The 19,919-nt window shown below is 46.3% G+C and overlaps 1 protein-coding gene across 1 annotated transcript in view; it reads left to right on the top strand.

Moving 5' to 3' along the window:
• Positions 1 to 1,861: 1,861 nt before the first annotated feature.
• The window catches only part of LOC139402694 (cyclin-dependent kinase-like 5), a gene marked incomplete at its 5' end in the record, with an annotated part of 25,843 nt that continues 7,785 nt past the window's right edge, over positions 1,862 to 19,919 (top strand). The window contains 12 exons of the mRNA XM_071146593.1: positions 1,862 to 2,044; positions 2,341 to 2,461; positions 2,638 to 2,697; positions 3,133 to 3,223; positions 4,244 to 4,433; positions 7,405 to 7,488; positions 11,838 to 12,013; positions 12,851 to 13,100; positions 13,351 to 13,477; positions 13,687 to 13,951; positions 17,182 to 17,935; positions 18,421 to 18,531. Of these exons, the coding sequence (XP_071002694.1) occupies positions 1,862 to 2,044; positions 2,341 to 2,461; positions 2,638 to 2,697; positions 3,133 to 3,223; positions 4,244 to 4,433; positions 7,405 to 7,488; positions 11,838 to 12,013; positions 12,851 to 13,100; positions 13,351 to 13,477; positions 13,687 to 13,951; positions 17,182 to 17,935; positions 18,421 to 18,531 (2,412 nt within the window). The remainder of the gene's footprint in view (positions 2,045 to 2,340; positions 2,462 to 2,637; positions 2,698 to 3,132; positions 3,224 to 4,243; positions 4,434 to 7,404; positions 7,489 to 11,837; positions 12,014 to 12,850; positions 13,101 to 13,350; positions 13,478 to 13,686; positions 13,952 to 17,181; positions 17,936 to 18,420; positions 18,532 to 19,919) is intronic.

Below are 19,919 nucleotides of genomic sequence, written 5' to 3'. Positions count from 1 at the left end.
TTCAGGATATGTGGAGGGTCCACACCTGGGTAACTCCAGGATATGTGGAGGGTCCACACCTGGGTAACTTCAGGATATGTGGAGGATCCACACCTGGGTAACTTCAGGATATGTGGAGGATCCACACCTGGGTAACTTCAGGATATGTGGAGGATTCACACCTGGGTAACTTCAGGATATGTGGAGGGTCCACACCTGGGTAACTTCAGGATATGTGGAGGATCCACACCTGGGTAACTTCAGGATATGTGGAGGATCCACACCTGGGTAACTTCAGGATATGTGGAGGATCCACACCTGGGTAACTTCAGGATATGTGGAGGGTCCACACCTGGGTAACTTCAGGATATGTGGAGGGTCCACACCTGGGTAACTTCAGGATATGTGGAGGATCCACACCTGGGTAACTTCAGGATATGTGGAGGATCCACACCTGGGTAACTTCAGGATATGTAGAGGATCCACAACTTGGTTAACTTCAGGATATGTGGAGGATCCACACCTGGGTAACTTCAGGATATGTGGAGGATCCACACCTGGGTAACTTCAGGATATGTGGAGGATCCACACCTGGGTAACTTCAGGATATGTGGAGGATCCACACCTGGGTAACTTCAGGATATGTGGAGGTTCCACACCTGGGTAACTTCAGGATATGTGGAGGGTCCACACCTGGGTAACTTCAGGATATGTAGAGGATCCACACCTGGGTAACTTCAGGATATGTGGAGGGTCCACACCTGGGTAACTTCAGGATATGTGGAGGGTCCACACCTGGGTAACTTCAGGATATGTGGAGGATCCACACCTGGGTAACTTCAGGATATGTGGAGGGTCCACACCTGGGTAACTTCAGGATATGTGGAGGGTCCACTGCTTTCAAAAAGATCTGAGGAGGATCCCAGATTTTGACACCCCTTAAAATACATCTAATCAGGTCCTTCCTGCTTTTTAGTGGCCTGCTGCTGTGCTCCCTTGATCAGAAATCTTGCCTGAAACCTGAAGATTTACATTAGCCCTGAGAGTTATTGTCGAGGGCCTAGGCTTTAGCTCAGTGGACAAACACTGTCTTGTGGCGCAAAGAAGACCTGGATTTCGAACGTAGTCCGTCACAGTATTTAGGGTTACTGTCACTGGTGTCCCACCATCAGTGGGAGCCACAGGAGGCTGGTGGCACCTTAATTGGGGAGGACAGGCTCGTGGTAATGTCTGGTGTTGAATCAGTGGAATGGTAACAAACACATCAAACACACAGAGGGGACGGCTGCCATTTTACAACCTCATAACCAACTGGGCTATTTTGTTTGTTTTTTCACATTGTTTGTTACTCATTTTGTACATAATGTTGCTGCTACCGTTTAAAAAAAATGTTTTTGTTTATTTTGTAAATATTTTATCAACTCTATTTCTTGAACTGCATTGTTGGTTAAGGGCTTGTAAGTCAGCGTTTCACTGTCAGGTCTACTACACCTGTTGGTTAAGGGCTTGAAGGTAAGCGTTTCACTGTCAGGTCTAGTACACCTGTTAGTTAAGGGCTTGTAAGTCAGTGTTTCACTGTCAGGTCTAGTACACCTGTTAGTTAAGGGCTTGTAAGTCAGTGTTTCACTGTCAGGTCTAGTACACCTGTTGGTTAAGGGCTTGAAGGTAAGCGTTTCACTCTCAGGTCTCCACCTGTTGTATTCAGCATTTCACTGTCAGGTCTACTACACCTGTTGTATTCACCGCATGTGACAAATAACATGGATGTGTTTTATACCGTTCCATTCACTTCGTTCCAGACATTATAATGAGCCGTCCTCCCCTCAGCAGCCTCCACTGACAGGATCCCTCAGCGTGACACTCTTGACATGCTGTTTTCCAGGAGACCAATGAGCTGGTGGCCATAAAGAAGTTTAAGGACAGCGAGGAGAATGAGGAGGTTAAAGAGACCACGCTGAGGGAGCTGAAGATGCTGCGGACGCTGAAACAGGAGAACATCGTGGAACTCAAAGAGGCTTTCAGGAGGAGAGGGAAACTCTACCTGGTCTTTGAATATGTGGAGAGGGTCAGTGAATACCTAGAGGATGAACCTTTTTAATGATATCGTTTAATAGACCAGAACAGTCTAGAAATGTCCACTACTTTCTAGGGATGGCTGGGATCCGCTGATGATTGGATGATAAATCATCATGTGATATACTTAGCTACTGTTTTTGTCAGCAGGTTCCCTTTTAGAATACTGCCATAGTATCTAACCTGTTTTGCTAAGGGGTTGGATTTGTGGCACATGTTATACAGAGCATTGTGGGTAGTGTAGTTGTAGCTGTGATTGACAGTAGTACTGTGGATTCTGTGTTCCAGAACATGCTGGAGTTGCTGGAGGAACTGCCTAACGGAGCACCACCTGACAAAGCCAGGAACTACATCTACCAGCTGATCAAAGCCATCCACTGGTGCCATAAGAATGAGATCGTACACAGAGGTGAGGAACTCTTACCTTTACTAAAACGAGGTCACCTTTTCCTTTCGTTATGCTATGATGACGTGTTGAGTCAGAGGCAGGGCCTCCCAGCAGAGATGGTTTGGTCTGACTTTTGGTTTTGCCAAGTACCAGACTACTGCCGCGTGTGAAAACTGGTCTCCTCTGTTTCTCCTCAGACATCAAGCCTGAAAACCTCCTCATCAGCTCTGAGGATGTTCTCAAACTCTGTGATTTTGGTAAGTAGAAATATGTCACTTCTAACAGAGTCATTAACTCAGTACATTAGATGTATGACGATCTCAGTCTCCCTGGTAAGCAATGGTCAGTATCTGTCCATGACTTCCTCTGTCTGTTTCTGGCCTGGTTTCCTGTAGGCTTTGAGTCAGTGTCTGTCCATGACTTCCTCTGTCTGTTTCTGTTCTGGTTTCCTGTAGGCTTTGAGTCAGTATCTGTTCATGACTTCCTCTGTCTCTCTCTGGTCTGGTTTCCTGTAGGCTTTGAGTCAGTATCTGTTCATGACTTCCTCTGTCTCTCTCTGATCTGGTTCCTGTAGGCTTTGAGTCAGTATCTCTCCATGACTTCCTCTGTCTGTTTCTGGTCTGGTTTCCTGTAGGCTTTGAGTCAGTATCTGTTCATGACTTCCTCTGTCTCTCTGGCCTGGTTTCCTGTAGGCTTTGCCCGCAACCTGTCAGAGGGAAGTGATGCCAACTACACTGAGTATGTTGCCACTAGGTGGTACCGCTCTCCTGAGCTACTGCTGGGGTGAGTCCCATTAAACCTACTGGACCTGTGTGTATGGGTGTGTGTGTGTTTTTGTGTGTGTGTATTGGTGTGCGTGTGTGTGTTTGTATTGGTGTGTTTATTGGTGTGTGTGTGTGTGTGTGTGTGTGTGTGTGTGTGTGTGTGTGTGTGTGTGTGTGTGTGTGTGTGTGTGTGTGTGTGTGTGTGTGTGTGTGTATTGGTGTGCGTGTGTGTGTTTGTATTGGTGTGTTTATTGGTGGGTGGGTGTGTATTTGTATTTGGTGTGTGTGTGTGTGTGTTTGTATTGGTGCGTGTATTGGGCTGTGTGTGTGTGTAGGTGCGTGCGTGTGTTGTGTGTGTTTGTGCGTGTGTGTGATTGTATTGGTGCGTGTATTGGGCTGTGTGTGTTTGTAGGTGCGTGCATGTGTTGTGTGTGTACATTGTTAAGTGTCTGTTTGTCTGCATAGCTGTCAGTCCTTACATACATATATCCTTCTCTGAATATTTCAGTGAACATGTGTATTAGTCTGGCCTTGATAAATCCTGTTTTCATGTGTGTACTACAGACACAGGGAGGTTACTGTGTCCATTTGATCGTCTAGATAATGGAGCATCATGTGGTGGGGCTCCTTCCTCTCCCACAGCAACTAAATCAACTGTTACATTTATTGACTCTTGGTATTTGAATTCCACCCACGCAAATATTTTCTCTCTTCATCACTCTTCCTCAGTCTCGGCGGCGCTCTCCTCTCTTCTCTCTCTCTCCTCTCTCTCTCCTTCTCTCTCTCCTTTCTGTCATTGTGTTCATCACCTTCTGCTGAACCAACATCATCATCATCATCATCACCATCATCATCATCTTCTGTCCTTGTTATTCTGAATGTACTCTTCTGGTTCAGTTTTACAAATGCATCACTTAAGCTGTTTTCTCTCTCTCTCTCTCTCTCTCTCTCCTCTCTCTCTCTCTCTCTCTCTCTCTCTCTCTCTCTCTCTCTCTCTCTCTCTCTCTCTGCCTCCCTCTCTCTATCCCCTCCACCCCAGGGCCCCCTATGGTAAGGCTGTAGACATGTGGTCAGTGGGTTGTATCCTGGGGGAGCTGAGTGATGGCCAGCCTCTGTTCCCAGGGGAGAGTGAGATAGATCAACTCTTTACCATCCAGAAGGTCCTGGGTCCTCTACCTGCTGAACAGATGAAGCTCTTCTACAACAACCCTCGCTTCCATGGACTACGGGTAGGTCAACTCTGGGGTCGATCTGTTGAGCTGTTCTGTCGTCATCTCACACTCCATCTCCGCTTTCCTCTCCTCTCCCATTTCTTCCTCTCTACCTCTACCTATCCCACCTCTCCCTCCCTCTACATTCTCTCTCCTCTCTTTCCATCTTGTCTATCTCTCTCCTCTCCTTCCCTCTCTCTCTCTCCATCTCTTTCCTCTCCTTCCTTCATTCCCTCTCTCTCCTCTCATTCCCTCTCTCTATCTCTCTTCTCTGCTCTCCTTCCCTCTCTCTCTCTCTCCACCTCTCTCCTCTCCTTCCCTCTCTCTCTCTCTCTCCATCTCTCTCCTCTCCTTCCCTCTCTCTCTCTCTCCATCTCTCTCCTATCCTTCCTTCCCTCTCTCTCTCTCCATCTCTCTCCTCTCCTTCCCTCTCTCTCTCTCCATCTCTCTTCTCTCCTTCCCTCTCTCTCTCTCCAGTTCTCCTCTGTCTCTTTCCCACCTATCTATCTGTGTGAGTCCTGGTGGCTGTCTTCCCAGTGTGGTCCGTGACTGAGTGGATTGAGTCATCATGTTATGGTGGTGTTCAGTGTTACTGTAGAAGAGAGAGAGAGAGAGAGAGACAGAGAGACTGGGAGACAGAGAGAGACAGAGAGACAGAGAGACTGAGAGAGAGAGACAGAGAGACAGAGAGACTGAGAGACTGAGAGACAGAGAGAGAGAGAGAGACTGAGAGACAGAGAGAGACTGAGAGAGAGAGACAGAGTGACAGAGAGAGAGACAGAGAGACAGAGACAGAGTGACAGAGATAGATAGACAGAGAGAGAGAGACAGAGAAACAGAGAGGCAGAGAGAGAGAGAGACTGACAGAGAGACAGAGAGAGACAGACAGACATAGAGACCGAGAGAGAGAGAGGCAGAGAGACAGAGAGGCAGACAGAGAGAGAGTGGCAGAGAGAGAGAGAGAGAGAGAGAGAGAGAGAGAGAGAGAGACAACTAGAATCTGAAGTCAAATGTCTACTGTTTGCTGATGATCTGGTGCTTCTGTCACCAACCAAGGAGGGCCTACAGCAGCACCTAGATCTTCTGCACAGATTCTGACAGACCTGGGCCCTGACAGTAAATCTCAGTAAGACCAAAATAATGGTGTTCCAAAAAAGGTCCAGTCGCCAGGACCACAAATACAAATTCCATCTAGACACTGTTGCCCTAGAGCACACAAAAAACTATACATACCTCGACCTAAACAACGGGACCACAGGTCACTTCCACAAAGCTGTGAACGATCTGAGAGACAAGACAAGAAGGGCCTTCTATGCCATCAAAAGGAGCATAAAATTCAACATACCAATTAGGATCTGGCTAAAAATACTTGAATCAGTCATAGAGCCCATTGCCCTTTATGGTTGTGAGGTCTGAGGTCCGCTCACCAACCAAGACTTCACAAAATGGGACAAACACCAAATTGAGACTCTGCATGCAGAATTTTTCAAAAATATCCTCCGTGTACAATGTAGAACACCAAATAATGCATGCAGAGCAGAATTAGGCCGATTCCAATTAATGATCAAAATCCAGAAAAGAGCTGTTAAATTCTACAACCACCTAATGTTTCCCAAACCTTCCATAACAAAGCCATCACCTACAGAAAGATGAACCTGGAGAAGAGTTCCCTAAGCAAGCTGGTCCTGGGGCTCTGTTCACAAACACAAACACACCCCACAGAGCCCCATGACAGCAACACAATTAGACCCAAGCAAATCATGAGAAAACAACAAGATAATTACTTGACACATTGGAAAGAATTAACAAAAAAACAGAGCAAACTAGAATGCTATTTGGTCCTAAACAGAGAGTACACAGTGGCAGAATACCTCACCAATGTGACTGACCCAAAATTAAGGAAAGCTTTGACTATGTACAGACTCAGTGAGCATAGCCTTGCTATTGAGAAAGGCCGCCGTAGGCAGACCTGGCTCTCAAGAGAAGACAGGCTATGTGCTCATTGCCCACAAAATGAGGTGGAAACTGAGCTGCACTTACTAACTTCCTGCCCAATGTATGTCCATATTAGAGACACATATTTCCCTCAGATTACACAGATCCACAAAGAATTCAAAAACAAACCCAATTTTGATAAACTCTCAAATCTACTGGGTGAAATACCACAGTGTGGAGGCTGGTGGACATTCATGCCTCCTGATGCACTCCCACACAGAGATACACACATTCAGACAGACAGAAACATGCATGTCCACCAGGCTCCTGATGCACTCCCACACAGAGATACACACCTTCAGACAGACAGAAACATGCATGTCCACCAGCCTCCTGATGCACTCCCACACAGAGATACACACCTTCAGACAGACAGAAACATGCATGTCCACCAGCCTCCTGATGCACTCCCACACAGAGATACACACATTCAGACAGACAGAAACATGCATGTCCACCAGCCTCCTGATGCACTCCCACACAGAGATACACACATTCAGACAGACAGGAACATGCATGTCCACCAGCCTCCTGATGCACTCCCACACAGAGATACACACATTCAGACAGACAGGAACATGCATGTCCACCAGCCTCCTGATGCACTCCCACACAGAGATACACACATTCAGACAGACAGAAACATGCATGTCCACCAGCCTCCTGATGCACTCCCACACAGAGATACACACATTCAGACAGACAGAAACATGCATGTCCACCAGCCTCCTGATGCACTCCCACACACAGATACACACATTCAGACAGACAGAAACATGCATGTCCACCAGACTCCCACACAGAGATCCATGGGAGGGGTGGTAATCATGTACCTGCTATAGTGGAAGCTGTGTTAGGCCCGTTAGCAGCATGTCTGGCCTCAGACACAACAGTCAGCTAAGCCTCCTGTCAACTCCAGTCAGACACATCTGAATTTCAACAAAGACACTGCACTCTGAAACCTCACAACTGTACGTGTGTGTGTGTGTGTCAGCAGTTCCCCTCAGTGAATCACCCTACAACCCTGGAGCGGAGGTACCTGGCCATCCTGAGTGGCCTCATGCTGGATCTGATGAAGGTAACACACACACACACACACACACACACACACACACACACACACACACACACACACACACACACACACACACACACACACACACACACACACACACACACACACAGAAAGAGACACACAATTGGTATTGCCAGTATTAGCACATTCTGGGTCCTCCAGGCTCAAACTAGACTAGTCCTGCTAATGGAAGGTATTCTGGGTCCTCCAGGCTCAAACTAGACTAGTCCTGCTAATGGAAGGTATTCTGGGTCCTCCAGGCTCAAACTAGACTAGTCCTGCTAATGGGAGGTATTCTAGTCCTGCTAATGGAAGGTATTCTGGATTCTGCAGGCTCAAACTAGACTAGTCTTGCTAATGGAAGGTATTCTGGGTCCTCCAGGCTCAAACTAGACTAGTCCTGCTAATGGAAGGTATTCTAGTCCTGCTAATGGAAGGTATTCTGGATTCTGCAGGCTCAAACTAGACTAGTCCTGCTAATGGAAGGTATTCTGGGTCCTCCAGGCTCAAACTAGACTAGTCCTGCTAATGGAAGGTATTCTGGTCCTGCTAATGGAAAGTATTCTGGGTCCAGCAGGCTCAAACTAGACTAGTCCTGCTAATGGAAGGTATTCTGGGTCCAGCAGGCTCAAACTAGACTAGTCCTGCTAATGGAAGGTATTCTGGGTCCTGCAGGCTCAAACTAGACTAGTCTTGCTAGCTAATGTATGTCTATGACTAAAGCTGTGGGTCAGTCAGTACTCTGCTGTGAGCGAGGCCTACAGTACATCACACTTTCCTCAGGAGATGAATGGTGTGATAAACCCTCCCACCCATCTCTCTGTCTCTGGATCGACATGGTGAAAAGCCACAACAGTTGTTTTTATAATGGTCTGAGTCTCTAGCATTTCTATACAGCGCGTGATAATGAATTCTGTAACCAACAGATGTAGAGCTCTGTGTTACGAATGCTGTAGCTCAGTTAGTAGAGCACGGCGCTTGCAACGCCAGGGTTGTGGGTTCAATTCCCACTGAGGACCACTATGAAAATGTATGAACTCACTATTGTAAGTTGCTCTAGATGAGAGTGTCTGTTAAATTGCTCAAATGTAAATGTGCTTCACTCTATATACAAAACAATATATTTGACTTGAACTATAGTTTAATGATAATAAAATAAACGTTTGATTATATATACATTACCAGCCTAAAGTTTGGACACACCTTCTCATTCAAGGGTTTTTCTGTATTTCAAATCAAATCAAATTGTATTTGTCACATGCGCTGAATACAACAGGTGTAGGTAGACCTTACCGTGAAATGCTGAATACAACAGGTGTAGGTAGACCTTACAGTGAAATGCTGAATACAACAGGTGTAGTAGACCTTACAGTGAAATGCTGAATACAACAGGTGTAGGTAGACCTTACCGTGAAATGCTGAATACAACAGGTGTAGTAGACCTTACAGTGAAATGCTGAATACAACAGGTGTAGGTAGACCTTACAGTGAAATGCTGAATACAACAGGTGTAGTAGACCTTACAGTGAAATGCTGAATACAACAGGTGTAGTAGACCTTACAGTGAAATGCTGAATACAACAGGTGTAGTAGACCTTACAGTGAAATGCTGAATACAACAGGTGTAGGTAGACCTTACCGTGAAATGCTGAATACAACAGGTGGAGGTAGACCTTATCGTGAAATGCTTACTTACAAGCCCTTAACCAACAATGCAATTTTTTTTAAATACCTAAAAATAAATAAAGTAACAAATAATTAAATAGCAGCAGTAAAATAACAATTTTGACCATTTTAAGGCCTTCCTCTGACACCGCCTGGTATAGACGTCCTGGATGGCAGGAAGCTTTGCCCCAGTGATGTACCGAGCTGTACACGCTACCCTCTGTAGTGCCTTGCGTCGGAGGCCGAGCAGTTGCCGTACCAGGCAGTGATGCAAGCAGTCAGGATGCTCTCGATGGTGTAGCTGTAGAACCTTTTAAGGATCTGAGGACCCATGCCAAATATTTTCAGTCTCCTGAGGGGGAATAGGTTTTGTCATACCCTCTTCACGACTGTCTTGGTGTGCTTGGACCATGTTAGTTTGTTGGTGATGTGGACACCAAGGAACTTGAAGCTTTCAACTTGCTCCACTACAGTCCCGTCAATGAGAATGAGGGTGTGCTCGGTCCTCTTTTTCCTGTAGTCCACAATCATCTCCTTTGTCTTGATCACGTTCAGGGAGAGGTTGTTGTCCTGGCACCACACGGACAGGTCTCTGACCTCCTCCCTATAGGCTGTCTCGTTGTTATCGGTGATCAGGCCTACCACTATTGTGTCATCGGCAAACTTAATGATAGGGTTGGAGTCGTGCCTGGCCGTGCAGTCATGGGTGAGCAGGGAGTACAGGAGGGGACTGAGCACACACCCCTGAGGGGCCCCCGGGTTGAGGATCAGCGTGGCGGATGTGTTGTTACCTACCCTTACCACCTGGGGGCGGCCCATCAGGAAGTCCAGGATCCAGTTGCAGAGGGAGGTGTTTAGTCCCAGGGTCCTTAGCTTATTGATGAGCTTTGAGGGCAATATGGTGTTGAACGCTGAGCTGTAGTCAATGAACAGCATTCTCACATACTGTAGGTGTTCCTTTTGTCCAGGTGGGAAAGGGCAGTGTGGAGTGCAATAGAGATTGCATCATCTGTGGATCTGTTAGGACGGTATGCACATTGGAGTGGGTCTAGGGTTTCTGGAATAATGGTGTTGATGTGAGCCATGACCAACCTTTCAAAGCACTTCATGGCTACAGACAGTTTACCTTAGTGTTCTTGGGCACAGGGTCTATGGTGGTCTGCTTAAAACATGTTGGTATTACAGACTCAGACAGGGAGAGGTTGAAAATGTCAGTGAAGACACTTGCCAGTTGGTCAGCGCATGCTAGCAGTACACGTCCTGGTAATCCATCTGGCCCTGCAGCCTTGTGAATGTTGGCCTGTTTAAAGGTCTTACTCATCGACTGCGGAGAGCGTGATCACACAGTCTTCTGGAACAGCTGGTCTCTCAACCAGCTTCATGAGGTAGTCACTTGGAATGCTTTCCCAATAGTCTTGAAAGAGTTCCCACATATGCTGAGCACTTGTTGGCTGCTTTTCCTTCATTCTGTGGTCCAACTCATCCCAAACCATCTCAATTGGGTTGAGGTCGAGTGATTGTGGAGGCAAGGTCATCTGATGCAGCACTCCATAACTCTCCTTCTTGATCAAATAGCCCTTACACAGCCTGGGATGGTGTATTGCTGCAGAATTATGTGGTAGCCATGCTGGTTAAGTGTGCCTTAAATTCTAAATAAATCAATGCCAGTGTCACCAGCAAAGCACCCCCACACCATCACACCTCCTCCTCCATGCTTCATGGTGGGAGCCACACACGTAGAGATCATCTGTTCACCTACTCTGGTTCTCACAAAGACACAGCAGTTAGAAACAAAAATCTCAGATTTGGACTCATTAGACCAAAGGACAGATTTACACCATTGCTCATGTTTCTTGGCCCAAGTTTCTTCTTATTATTGGTGTCCTTTAGAAGTGGTCTCTGAACTGTTGATGTTGAGATGTGTCTGTTACTTGAACTCTGTGAAGCATTTATTTGGGCTGCAATCTGAGGTGCAGTTAATTGCCGATTTCTGAGGCTGGTCACTCTAATGAACTTATCCTCTGCAGCAGAGGTAACTCTGGGTCTTCCTTTCCTGTGGCGGTCCTCATGAGAGCCAGTTTCGTCAAGCGCTTGATGGTTTTTACGACTGCACTTGAAGAAACTTTAAAAAGTTCTTGAAATGTTCTAGATTGACCGACCTTTATGTCTTAAAGTAATGATGGACTGTCATTTCTCTAGGCTTATTTGAGCTGTTCTTGCCATAATATGGACTTGATCTTTTACGAAATAAGTCTATCTTCTCTATACCAACCCTACCTTGTCACAACACAACTGATTGGCTCAAACGCATTAAGAAGAAAAGAAATTCCACAAATGAACTTTTAACAAGGCACACCTGTTAATTTAAATACATTCCAGGTGACAATCTCATGAAGCTGGTTGAGAGAATGCCAGGAGTGTACAAAACTGATTTATTTAACCCTTTTTGGTTACTACATGATTCCATATGTGTTATTTCATAGTTTTGATGTCTTCACTATTATTCTACAATGTAGAAAACAGTAAAAATACAAAAAAAAACTTGAATGAGTAGGTGTGTCCAAACTTTTGACTGGTACTGTATATATATATATATATGTATAGAGAGTTTTGTGATTGACCTTTTTTATTGTCAAACTGTAATAAAGAACTGTGTCCTAAACCCCTGTGGTCTCCTCCCTCTCTAGAACCTGTTGTTGCTGGTCCCTTCTGACCGCTACCTGACAGAACAGAGTCTGAACCACCCAGCCTTCCAGCCCCTCCGCCTCCTGGAGCAGCCCGCCCCAGCACCACCCTCCCCTAACCCCCCACGCTCCTCCAAGAGGAAGCCCCACAGCCACATGGAGAACACTGTGCCCACCAGGTCAGCACTGTAGGGGGTTGTTGGTGTTGATGTTGTTGTTGTTGTTGTTCTTGTCAGAACCCCGTGACCACCAGGTCAGCACTGCACTGGACACCACAAGTGGTGTGGTTAGGTTCTGGATACTGCATGGGGTCTGGTTAGGTTCTGGATACTGAATGGGGTCTGGTTAGGTTCTGGATACTGAATGGGGTCTGGTTAGGTTCTGGATACTGAATGGGGTCTGGTTAGGTTCTGGATACTGAATGGGGTCTGGTTAGGTTCTGGATACTGAATGGGGTCTGTTTAGGTTCTGGATATTGAATGGGGTCTGGTTAGGTTCTGGATACTGAATGGGGTCTGGTTAGGTTCTGGATACTGAATGGGGTCTGGTTAGGTTCTGGACACTGAATGGGGTCTGGTTAGGTTCTGGATACTGCATGGGGTCTGGTTAGGTTCTGGATACTGAATGGGGTCTGGTTAGGTTCTGGATACTGCATGGGGTCTGGTTAGGTTCTGGATACTGAATGGGGTCTGGTTAGGTTCTGGATACTGAATGGGGTCTGGTTAGGTTCTGGATACTGAATGGGGTCTGGTTAGGTTCTGGATACTGAATGGGGTCTGGTTAGGTTCTGGAATCTGAATGGGGTCTGGTTAGGTTCTGGATACTGCATGGTTTCACATCTGGCTATGTTGTTCTTGCACAGATAAAATAAGCTACTTAGATATATGGATTAGCTATACCTGTACCTCTCAATATCTCTCAATCTCAATATTTTCTGATCTTAATACCTCTCTCTCCTCCTCCCTCCCTCCCTCCCTCCCTCCCTCCCTCCCTCCCTCCCTCCCTCCCCCATACAGAAGCCACGGCAGTAAGAGCTCGGGTCACCGTCACTCCAACAGTAAGGAATGTTCCAGCCTACCTCGTCATGGCGACCTTCACCTAGGCAACGACAGCTTCCTGAACGGCAACAAGTCTGTGTCGTCCAGCCTGAGCCCCACCCTCCACCCCAAGGCTTACATGACCCAGACCCTCAACCGCTCCATCACCTGTAGTAAGGACTTGGTCAACAACAACATGCCACACCTGCTCAGCCCCAAGGACACCAAGGTAAACAACGTCAGGACCTCTACTTCCATTGACTTATTCAGCTCCTTATGGACCAAACTACACTTGTTTACATACATTGTATTCATTTAGTTTGTTTTTCCAACTGTCTTTGTCTTGACCTGTGTTTATTCTTGACATGCATTTTCATCTAAATGCACAAGGCTGAAAACAACATTTTCCCGTGGTTGGGGACGATAAAGTTATTATCTTGTCTTATTTTATCTTCTCTTGTCTTCTCTTTATTTTAAAGGGCACGACACAGTTTGACTTCAACCTGGTTGGTGTTGGTCCCCCAGGGGCCAAGGCTCCTGACCAGCAGGGCCCTGGAGCCATGTACGTGAAGTCCACCTCCCGCTCTCAGCAGCAGCAACAGCAAGGTCCGCGGCCACCCTACTGAAACATGCACATAAGATTAATACATACCCCTTCCTTAACACTTAAAAGGAAAAATGCTCTAGACTAGAATCCTGTCCAGGGGGTATACTTGAACATAAAGCTGCCTTACGGCCCTATGGGCCGTTCTGTCTCAGGCAAGACTACTTATAAATGCATTGCCAGCCCATTTTTTACATTTGAATATTTCCAGTAGGGCAGGGACGACACTCTTCCTTTCTGGAGGGTAAGACCAATACCATGGAGAAACAACATGGCCGCCATGGTGGACACAACATAGACTCCACCCACAGCTCCTCCAAGAGTTCCAGCTCTTACCTGAGCCTGTCCAAGAGCCACAGCGCCTTGAGCAACAATGCCAAGTCTGTGGGTGGTAACCTTGGAGATGGGGTGAGGGGCGTGCACCCCGACGACCCTTCGGCAACCCCTGGAATCTCCGCCCGCTTCTTCCCTGCCAGGTAACATAGAGAGAGAGCCTTCAGGGGATGGTTAACCTATAGAGCGAGAGAGAGGTGTCAGGAAATGGTTAACCTTTCTAGGGCAGGGGCAGGGAAAACATTCCGCTGAAAAGGCAGCGCGCAAAATTCTAAAATATTTTTTAGAAATATGTAACTTTCACACATTGACAAGTCCAATACAGCAAATGAAAGACAAACATCTTGTTAATCTACCCATCGTTTCCGATTTTAAACATGATTTACAGTGAAAGCACAACATATGATTATGTTAGGTCAGAATCAAGTCACAAAAACACACAGCCATTTTCCAGCCAAAGAGAGGAGTCACAAAAATCTGAAATATAGATAAAATTAATCACTAACCTTTGATGATCTTCATCAGATGACACTCATAGGACATCATGTTACACAATACATTTTTTTTCGATAATGTGCATATTTATATAAAAATAATCTCAGTTTACATTGGCGCGTTACGTGCAGTAATGTTTTGATTCAAAAACATCCGGTGATTTTGCAGAAATACTCATAATAAACATTGATAAAAGATACAACTGTTATTCACAGAATTAAAGATAGACTTCTCCTTAATGCCACTGTCAGATTTTTTTTTTACTTTACGGAAAAAGCATAATCTGAGAACGAAGCTCAGAAGCCAAAACAGCCAGAGGAATATCCGCCATTTTGGAGTCAACAAAGTTAGAAATTACACCATAAATATTCACTTACCTTTGATGATCTTCATCCGAAGGCACTCACAGAAATCCCAGTTCGACAATAAATGACTGATTTGTTCCATAAATTTCCATCATTTATGTCCAAATAGCAACTTGTTGTTAGCATGTTCAGCCCAGTAATCCATCTTCATGAGGCGCAGGCACTTCGTCCAGACAAAAACTCGAAAAATTCCGTTACAGTCCTTTAGAAACATGTCAAACGATGTATGGAATCAATCTTTAGAATGTTTTTAACATAAAACATCAATAATGTTCCAACCGGAGAATTCCTTTGTCTGAAAAAAAAGCACTGGAACGAGAAGTAACTCTGTCGGGAGCGCGCGTCATGAGACCAAGGCTCTCTGCCAGACCACTGACTCAAAGAGGTCTCATGAGCCCCTCCTTTATAGTAGAATCCTCATTCAAGTTTCTAAAGACGGTTGACATCTAGTGGAAGCCGTAGGAAGTGCAACTTTATCCATATCTCAATGTGTATATTCGGTAGGCCAAGCTTTAAAAAACTACAAACCTCAGATATCCCACTTCCTGGTTGGATTTCTCTCAGGTTTTTGCCATATGAGTTCTGTTAAACTCACAGACATCATTCAAACAGTTTTAGAAACTTCATAGTGTTTTCCATCCAATAATAATATGCAGATATTAGCATCTGGGACAGAGGAGGAGGCAGTTCACTCTGGGCACGCTATTCATCCAAAAGTGAAAATGCTGCCCCCTATCCCAAAAAGGTTAACCTAGAGAGAGAGAGAGAGAGAGAGAGCTGTCAGGAAATGGTTAACCTAGAGAGAGAGAGAGAGAGCTGTCAGGGAATGGTTAACCTAGAGAGAGAGAGAGAGAGAGCTGTCAGGGAATGGTTAACCTAGAGAGAGAGAGAGAGAGCTGTCAGGGAATGGTTAACCTAGAGAGAGAGAGAGAGAGCTGTCAGGGAATGGTTAACCTAGAGAGAGAGAGAGAGCTGTCAGGGAATGGTTAACCTAGAGAGAGAGAGAGAGAGCTGTCAGGGAATGGTTAACCTAGAGAGAGAGAGAGAGCTGTCAGGGAATGGTTAACCTAGAGAGAGAGAGAGAGCTGTCAGGGAATGGTTAACCTAGAGAGAGAGAGAGAGAGAGCTGTCAGGGAATGGTTAACCTAGAGAGAGAGAGAGAGATGTCAGGGAATGGTTAACCTAGAGAGAGAGAGAGAGAGACAGCTGTCAGGGAATGGTTAACCTAGAGAGAGAGAGAGAGAGCTGTCAGGGAATGGTTAACCTAGAGAGAGAGAGTGAGAGCTGTCAGGGAATGGTTAACCTAGAGAGAGAGAGAGCTGTCAGGGAATGGTTAACCTAGAGAGAGAGAGAGCTGTCAGGGAATGGTTAATCTAGAGAGAGAGAGAGAGAGCTGTCAGGGAATGGTTAACCTAGAGAGAGAGAGTGAGAGCTGTCAGGGAATGGTTAACCTAGAGAGAGAGAGAGCTGTCAGGGAATGGTTAACCTAGAGAGAGAGAGAGCTGTCAGGGAATGGTTAACCTAGAGAGAGAGAGAGAGAGCTGTCAGGGAATGGTTAACCTAGAGAGAGAGAGAGTGAGAGCTGTCAGGGAATGGTTAACCTAGAGAGAGAGAGTGAGAGCTGTCAGGGAATGGTTAGCCTAGAGAGAGAGAGAGCTGTCAGGGAATGGTTAACCTAGAGAGAGAGAGAGCTGTCAGGGAATGGTTAACCTAGAGAGAGAGAGAGAGAGCTGTCAGGGAATGGTTAACCTAGAGAGAGAGAGAGAGCGCTGTCAGGGAATGGTTAACCTAGAGAGAGAGAGAGAGATGTCAGGGAATGGTTAACCTAGAGAGAGAGAGAGAGAGACAGCTGTCAGGGAATGGTTAACCTAGAGAGAGAGAGAGAGAGCTGTCAGGGAATGGTTAACCTAGAGAGAGAGAGTGAGAGCTGTCAGGGAATGGTTAACCTAGAGAGAGAGAGAGCTGTCAGGGAATGGTTAACCTAGAGAGAGAGAGAGCTGTCAGGGAATGGTTAACCTAGAGAGAGAGAGAGAGAGCTGTCAGGGAATGGTTAACCTAGAGAGAGAGAGTGAGAGCTGTCAGGGAATGGTTAATGAATGTTTGAAGGGCATGCTAGCTTATTGATTTTGTGTAGTCTTGGTGATGGTGTGTATTTGGAAATGTGTAGTCCCCTGAGGCCAGATCTGAACATTGTATTCTCGTTGAGAATTAGAGTTTTATTTAGGTCTGATGGTCAGTCTATATGTGTGTTGTTGTACTCATGGTTGAGGTCAGTCTATATGTGTGTTGTTGTACTCATGGTTGAGGTCAGTAAATATGTGTGTTGTTGTACTCATGGTTGAGGTCAGTAAATATGTGTGTTGTTGTACTCATGGTTGAGGTCAGTAAATATGTGTGTTGTTGTACTCATGGTTGAGGTCAGTAAATATGTGTGTTGTTGTACTCATGGTTGAGGTCAGTAAATATGTGTGTTGTTGTACTCATGGTTGAGGTCAGTCTATATGTTATTTCAGCTGCCTGGACCTGAACCTCAATGCCCCACCTGGAAGTCCCCAGGTCCCCCGCCACAGCGAACGCCACTCTTCTGGCCACGCCCCCCCTGGAAGTCCCCAGGTCCCCCGCCACAGCGAACGCCACTCTTCTGGCCACGCCCCCCCTGGAAGTCCCCAGGCCCCCCGCCACAGCGAACGCCACTCTTCTGGCCACGCCCCCCCTGGAAGTCCCCAGGTCCCCCGCCACAGCGAACGCCACACTTCTGGACACACATCCAGCCACACCGGCCACTCCTCCGGCCACAGCCCCTCGTCCCGCGGCAACAACCCCCGTCTAGAGAGCTCCACCCTGGACTCGTCCTGCCGACGCGCCTCCTCTTCCAGACACAAAGCTCCAGAGGAGACCTTGGCCCCGGGCCCGGAGCTTCTTGACCCAGGAGGAGAAGGGGATGGTGGGGGGAACCACGGAGCTCACACCCTGGCCTCCCCCCATGAGTCCTACCCCTACGGCCTGGGCTACACCAGTCCCTTCTCTTCCCAGCAAAGGCCTCACCGCCACTCCATGTACGTGAGGAGGAGTGAGCGCCACAGGTCCCACGGAGGTGGGGGTGGAGGGGGTAGTGAGGGGGGCTTAATGGTGGGTCAGGGGTTGCCCACCAGGGCTAGCAGTCTGCAGATGCTCTCCCCCCAGCTTCAGCACCGCACCCTCACCAGACACCCCGTAGGACACTCTGTGGGATCGTCCAGAGAGGACTGCACTGAAGACACGACCAGGGTCAGTGTCAATAATTGACTGACAGCTGTGTGTGTGTGCGTGTATGTGCATATGTGTGTCTGTGTATATTTCTTTGAGGCTACAGTATCTGGCCTAACTCACATTATTGCTAATGTTCTGTCTCTCTCCTGATCTCTCTCTCTCTCTCACACACACACACACACACACACACACACACACACACACACACACACACACACACACACACACACACACACACTGCTACTTCGTACTGTCTGCCTCACATGCTATATCTGTCTGTCTGTCTATCTGTCGGTCTATCTGTCTGTTTGTCTATCTGTCTGTCTGTTTGTCTGTCTGTCTGTCTGTCTGTCTGTCTGTCGGTTGGTCTATCTGTGGGTCTATCTGTCGATCTGTCGGTCTGTCTGTCTATCTGTCGGTCTATCTGTCTGTCTGTCTGTCTGTCTGTCTGTCTGTCTGTCTGTCTGTCTGTCTGTCTGTCTGTCTGTCCATCTGGTCTACAGAGTGAGCCGTCTTCTAAAGAGGTGGTGACCTCTCACCCCCGACCCCAGATTAAAGACTCCACGCGGGACAACCCAGCCTCCTTTCACTCACAACGCCCTGCTAAGAACGAGGTCCATAGCTTTTTCTGTTGTTCATCACAGGCTGATTTCACCACTTACTGTCTGGTTTCTGACTGCTTCTAGCACTGTTTTATCAGCAGTATGTCTATGCCCTGAATGCTGATTGGCTGACAGCCGTGGTATATCAGACCGTATACCACGGGTATGACAAAACATTTATTTTTACTTCTCTAATTACGTTGGTAACCAGTTTATAATATCAATAAGGCACCTCGGGGGTTTGTGGTATAGGGCCAATATAACATGGCTAAGGGCTATATCCAGGCACTCTGCGTTGTGTTGTGCTTAAGAACAGCCCTTAGCCGTGGTATATTGGCCATATTCCACACCTCCTCGGGCCTTATTGCTTAAATATACTATGATAAGGATGTAGGAGTGAGATATCAGGATGTGAAACACAATGATAAGGATGTAGGAGTGAGATATCAGGGTGTGAAACACTATGATAAGGATGTAGGAGTGAGATATCAGGATGTGAAACACTATGATAAGGATGTAGGAGTGAGATATCAGTGTGTGAAACACTATGATAAGGATGTAGGAGTGAGATATCAAGATGTGAAACACTATGATAAGGATGTAGGAGTGAGATATCAGGATGTGAAACACTATGATAAGGATGTAGGAGTGAGATATCAGGGTGTGAAACACTATGATAAGGATGTAGGAGTGAGATATCAGGATGTGAAACACTATGATAAGGATTTAGGAGTGAGATATCAGGATGTGAAACACTATGATAAGGATGTAGGAGTGAGATATCAGGGTGTGAAACACTATGATAAGGATGCAGGAGTGAGATATCAGGATGTGAAACACTATGATAAGGATGTAGGAGTGAGATATCAGGGTGTGAAACACTATGATAAGGATGTAGGAGTGAGATATCAGGATGTGAAACACTATGATAAGGATGTAGGAGTGAGATATCAGTGTGTGAAACACTATGATAAGGATGTAGGAGTGAGATATCAGGATGTGAAACACTATGATAAGGATGTAGGAGTGAGATATCAGGATGTGAAACACTATGATAAGGATGTAGGAGTGAGATATCAGGGTGTGAAACACTATGATAAGGATGTAGGAGTGAGATATCAGGATGTGAAACACTATGATAAGGATGTAGGAGTGAGATATCAGGGTGTGAAACACTATGATAAGGATGTAGGAGTGAGATATCAGGATGTGAAACACTATGATAAGGATGTAGGAGTGAGATATCAGGATGTGAAACACTATGATAAGGATGTAGGAGTGAGATATCAGGGTGTGAAACACTATGATAAGGATGTAGGGAGTGAGATATCAGTGTGTGAAACACTATGATAAGGATGTAGGAGTGAGATATCAGGATGTGAAACACTATGATAAGGATG

The sequence above is a fragment of the Oncorhynchus clarkii genome, unplaced genomic scaffold (genome assembly GCF_045791955.1).
Source record: "Oncorhynchus clarkii lewisi isolate Uvic-CL-2024 unplaced genomic scaffold, UVic_Ocla_1.0 unplaced_contig_5540_pilon_pilon, whole genome shotgun sequence".
NCBI classification, from domain to species: domain Eukaryota; kingdom Metazoa; phylum Chordata; class Actinopteri; order Salmoniformes; family Salmonidae; genus Oncorhynchus; species Oncorhynchus clarkii.
Note: the sequence above shows the minus strand (reverse complement) of the source record. Positions and strands in the feature narration are given on the sequence as shown.